Genomic DNA, 5,790 nt, shown 5'->3' with positions numbered 1-5,790 from the left:
TAACAAATAAATCCAATAACTGTTTTTCTTTGGCAAGCAACTAAAGTCCCAAACACTACAAATCAACCAAAAAAAACACAAATTATTATTATTTAAAAAAAAAGAATATGAAAACCTACATCAAACTGTTTTTAGTAACCCTTGTTTCATTTTTCAGTTAAAGTAGCCCGACCACAATGTCGGGTTCCTCAGAACCCGGTCTTGGCCCGTTTCATTCCGCTGGAACCGAAAGGCGACACACTGCCTCTCGGCTGCGGACTGTGCTCCCGGAGGTTATTGTTTAGCATAGCCAACTCTCTTAACTGTTGCCTTTTGTACAGATCCTGAGATTCATCCTGTAATTCAAAGTAGCGTGTTTATATATAGTTGAAACCATATGACCCATCTAAACCGGTCGAATCAGACTGTGTGATATCTATATGGTACGGTCCACGGTTTAAGGTTAGTTTGGCAGGTACAACCGACCCAACAAACCCAACCATTTTCATTTTCCGATACCGTAGGTAATAGTTTGGCTCAAAATTTTTGTCAAAACCAGCTAAGCAGACCAAAACTGTAGTTACAGACCATTGAAACTGTCCGGACCGCCCAAACGGCCAAACTAAAGCAAATCAGCCAAGTTTATACCATTTGTTTAGATTTAACGGTTCGGTTCACAGTTTGGAACTGAAAACCGGTCGTGTAACCGGCTAACCGCACAGTCCGTTTACCTTTATTATTTATTTTACATACAAGCTAACAATTTCGATTAGAAAAAATGGATTAAACCGTTAAACAGGACCACTTTGGCTATTTGGGGCCGACCCAACCAACCCATTTTGGTTTGCCACATTCCAAAACCTTAGTTAGCGGTTCGACCTATACTTTTCTTCAAAACCGCACAGTAAACAGCTCTGATTCAAAGAAGGGATCAACGGGATATAGTTTACGCACACTGTACAAATTATGCAGCAAAACATACCACGGGTTTGAGCAGCTCTTCAATGATTTCTTGTGCTTGTCTCAAACGTACATCGATTATACTTGCAGACATTTCTGCTTCTATTAAGATGTGTAGCGGTTCGTTAAGGTGCTCATAGCCCGGTCTCCCCCTCAAACTTTCCTCCTTCACATACCAAATAAATAATTTAACAATGAAAAATGGCTAACACAAATGATTAAGTCGGTCACTAGACTTGTTTTCATCTGTTAATTATACAAGTAACAGAACTTAAAAGTCGGGCGGGACAAGATGGGCTCGGGTCTGAGGCATTCTTAGTTCAGGTTGCAGGCAGTTCAGGTTAAACCATGACCATTTTTTTGTCAATTTAAAATAAGCAAATAATTAATCCGTAAAACTAAGATTACAAGAAACTATATCACAGTATTACCATAAAAATAACTATTTTGTCAAAGACGCAAGGCGCAGGCGAGGCGCATCGGCCTCGCCCGGAGTCTAGGCGCAAGGCGCAAAAAAAGCGTGGGCCCCGCGTGAAACTCGTGCATGCCCACATGAATGCAGCTCCGAAACCCGGGCCCCGCGTGAGGCGGTTTTTGCATGCGCTCGGTTTCTTTTTTTTGTGTGTTACCTTTTGTTTTCTGCTTATGCTGCGCCTCAGCACACCGTTTTTGCGCCTAGGCGCGCGCTTTTTGGCGCCTCAGCAGCGTTTTTTCAAAAAAAAAGCCAATTTTTGCGCCTAGGCTACCACCAGGCGCTATAGGTGCGCCTCGCTGCGCCCGGGCGCGCGCGTTTTGCGCTTTTGACAACATAGAAAAATAATATAAGCTGTTGATTAAACAATCTATGAAGTTTTTTGCATTAGAAATGCAGTTTGGATGGCTCTGACCCGTTCCCTTTTTTTGCAATTTTTTAATTTTTTTTCTCGTTTTTCGTATAAAACATAACCCAAATCAGCCCGTTCATAACTAATTGTCACAGTTACAGTATTCCAATTTTCTTTTTTTGGCTCATGTTACAATAACGAAGAGAAGAGTTCAGTTACCTTGTCAGGGTCTTTTATAGAACCCCTTCCTCTGATGAAGACACGACATCCGGTAGAAGCTTCGACTCGCTTTAAGGAATTGCCGCGTGGACCTAAAAGCCTTCCGACAAAGTTGAACTAAACAAAACCAAAAATTTTAATAAGCTTTGGAGATTAAAAAAAAGTGTTTGAAAAGAAAATTGGATCTTGAGGCGTATGACGTACATTAGGGAAGCTGTCAACAGGTATATCCAAGCGCAACACCCTCTTTGTATTAAAAGAACTTGGGCTTGCTGGTGCTGCGTTCCAGTGATCCATCGGTGGCAAGCCTTGTGGCCCACCAAACCGCTGTGATTGAAGTCAAAATCATAAGTCAACCACATTCAAGAAACAGTCTCTCATAGGGGCAAGAAGCATTATAATATATCATAGAGAGCTCAGTTTTATGTTTAAAATCATTTGAAATGACACGTCGACAAAAACGAAAAATATCATCGCAATCAAGATGTAACCACATTTCCTGCTAGCCCCACTGGCTAGCAGGGTATTTGTGGGGCCCGTGTGTTTTCCCTAACGGGTTCGGGTTCTCATGGTCACAAAAAAAAAAAAAAAAAAAAAAACTTGTAAACACATACCAAAAACTAAATTTATAATTTTTATAATTTTTTTCAGCAACATTTTTTTTACAACTTTTTTTCTCAAAACAACACTTTTTTATCCTCAAAATAATTCAAAAAAGGAAAAATTACAAGTTTTGTCCTTTATCTTTATACCACTTTTCAGGCGGTGTCCTTTTTAACGAATGTTGACAGGCAGTGTCCTTTACTAGGTATTTTGTTGCAAGTTTAGTCCTTTACACCCAACCCAGTTAAAAAACCCTGTTAATTGTTGACAGGCGATGTCCTTTACTAGGTATTTTGTTGCAAGTTTAGTCCTTTACCTAGGTATTTTGTTGCAAGTTTAGTCCTTTACACCCAACAATTAACAGGGATTTTTAACTGGGTTGGGTGTAAAAGACTAAACTTGCAACAAAATACCTAGTAAAGGACACCGCCTGTCAACATTCGTTAAAAAGGACACCGCCTGAAAAGTGATATAAAGATAAAGGACAAAACTTGTAATTTTTCCCTCAAAAAAAATGTATATAAGCAAATATCATATTTTTTTGCTTAGACTTGCCGTAATCAAAATGGCAATTATTAACAATCTTACATAAATGCAGTAGTGTTGATAACCCGAAGAAGATTATCAAAATCATTCAAATAGGAAACTTTGGAATATAAAACCAAATATGGATATTAAATAATATATTTGACAACAAAACATCATAGCTTATATAAAGTTACCTCGTGTTGGAGAGGACTCCAGCCCGCATTTCCATTCCAACGACCTAAACTTTTAGCAGCGACATCAGGCATAATATCTAGAGGACTCGGGCTTCCTCGTTGCAGTCTATCATAATCATTAAACCCTTGATTCGGTATCATTCCCGAAACCCTCAACATCTCTGTTGATATAAAAAATATATATATAAAAAGACGTGTATTATCAAGTACCGATGAGTCATTATTCTATATTCTGTAAAGACTAAATTATTAATTCAAACTGCTTAAAGGCAAAATCAAATGCGGAAAACGGGCATTATGTGGCATAAGCCGATAAAGAAATCCATTAACTCTTAGGCGGTGACACGCCTTTTAGGCGGTCTAGCTTATCGACATTTCTCAAAATAGGAAATGCTCACGCCATTTACCACCGTTACAGCTAGCCGATTGTCGTTTTATGGTATTAGTCAAATCATTTACGTTTTCTCGGCTTGAAAATGCTAGCATACTAATCATAACATTCACATGTAAATCACCGAAAGCACAATAACACAACCGCGTCAAGATCATCACCATCATCATCATCCAAACAGCATTGTATAACTCACATCCACCACACAATCAACCCATTTCAAGAATTCGAGCAATCGTTGATAAACTGATATCAAAGATCTTAAAACAATTATTTAAATCCAAAATGTATGCTTCAAATTCAAGATTCAACAACACAAAACTAAAGCAATTAAGAGTAAAACATACCCACAAAACAAATTCAAATTAAAAACTAGATCCAACAAATAAAATAATAAAAAGAAAAAAAAAAGTTAAACCTTGATTTAACAATCTGCTGCAAATGGGAAGAACTTGCACAAAAGGGGCTAACTTCTTCTTCTCTTCCAAAAGTTCTGCAAAGTATGAGCTGCAAACACATAACACCATCACAAAACTTGAAACAAAACTCAAAATATGAGCAAAAATCAAAACTTTTTAAGTGGGTTAACATTAAAAACAACAAAAGATTACCTTTCAATATCTGGGTTGGTCCATATATGTGGAGAAGAAGGGGCTCTAGCAGGTGAGTAGTTCAAGTTTTGACCATATAAACTTGACATACTTCTGGTTGTGGTTTGCCCAAATAGGGCCGCCGCAGAGGGAACCAGAGTAGGGGGGGTTAAGATAATAAGCTTTGATGGTTTGAGCAGTGAACCCTGGAGGAGAGAGAGAAGGATGAGAGAGAGAGAGAGAGAGAAACAAATAAAATTTAGATGGGAAAATTGGAAAAAGATGGAAAATTGAGTGGCTTCTTTTAAAGGGGGGGTTGGTGCTTAAATTTGGGTGAATTTACATGTATGGTCCTTGAACTTTCAATATAATACATGTGATATGTTTAAAACTAGCGGGATTTAATCTGTGCGTTGTCGTGGGTACGAGAAGGGAATACGATTGGTGTAGATTCGATTCGTTATGTTATCGGAAAATTCTATAGCAAGCGAAATAGAAAACCTAAAAAAATAAAATTGTAACATAAACAAAACGATATCTACACATGTTCGGTTTATTATGGAAAAAAGTAACTACTAAAAAGTTCTGATATTCGTGTATTTTTCAAGAAGTTATAAATGCTTATATTCTCATAATCATATTAGTTTTATTCTTTTATTATCTATGCTCTAACATTTTTTACATTATGAAAATAAAAAACTACGGAAATTATTTTATACTATAGAATAAATTAGTATCTAGGAACCGCGCTTTACTCGGGACTATTAAACCGAAGAAAAAGTAAAAAAAAAAAAGAAACGTTGAACCACGCGTGCATATTGCAGTGTATTAACTCGCAAAAGTTAGACAGAAACATAGAATACATAAAAGAATAACTAATAGGACCAGCGCATTACGATGGAGTTGTTAAACCACAAAACAAATAACATAAAAACGTTGAATGATACACGCGTATTGCAATGCGTCAACTCACACAATTTAGACCGAAACGTAAAACGACAAATTTGTAAAATATGAAAAATATAAGGGATCAAAGTTGAAAATGGAAAAATGTTGGGGTAAAAATGAAAAAAAAAATGTTTATGACAAAGTTGTAAATTAAGACAAGTATAAGGTTTAAAAATGTAAGAAAATTGAATAGTGATTTGATGAGTTTGAGAAAAGTTGATAATTAATATTAGTCATTCAAAAAATATCATGTACAAGAGAGCCGAATTGTAGGAAGTGTAGGAGAAGATTTTGGCCGTTGATTAAACAATCTAATGGTTTTGATTAAGTGATCGCTAAATTTAAAATTCACATGACTAAAAACATGGGAAATGTCACACCCCGACCCGCAGCGGATATGATACGGGGCATGAGGATTATTCATAGCTTATGACACTATTATAAAATTTAATTATTTAAAGTATCCAAATCAAATTGTCACACATAATCATGGAAATATCTGTTAGTACATACATCTGTCGACTTCGTCTTGTATCGAGTCTTATACTAGATAT

General features: G+C 36.7%; 1 protein-coding gene across 1 annotated transcript; it reads right to left on the bottom strand.

Moving 5' to 3' along the window:
* On the bottom strand, nt 1–4,565 carry LOC110884928 (KH domain-containing protein At3g08620). The gene is made up of 7 exons (XM_022132631.2): nt 4,310–4,565; nt 4,117–4,205; nt 3,308–3,468; nt 2,187–2,309; nt 1,983–2,099; nt 962–1,105; nt 1–335 (listed from the first exon to the last, which is right to left on the bottom strand). Exons 1-7 carry the CDS (start codon nt 4,396–4,398, stop codon nt 189–191), a joined length of 870 nt encoding a protein of 289 aa, XP_021988323.1. The 5' UTR covers nt 4,399–4,565; the 3' UTR covers nt 1–188.
* Nucleotides 4,566–5,790: the final 1,225 nt, after the last annotated feature.

This window comes from Helianthus annuus, chromosome 16 (assembly GCF_002127325.2).
Source record: "Helianthus annuus cultivar XRQ/B chromosome 16, HanXRQr2.0-SUNRISE, whole genome shotgun sequence".
Taxonomy (NCBI): Eukaryota; Viridiplantae; Streptophyta; class Magnoliopsida; order Asterales; family Asteraceae; genus Helianthus; species Helianthus annuus.
Note: the sequence above shows the minus strand (reverse complement) of the source record. Positions and strands in the feature narration are given on the sequence as shown.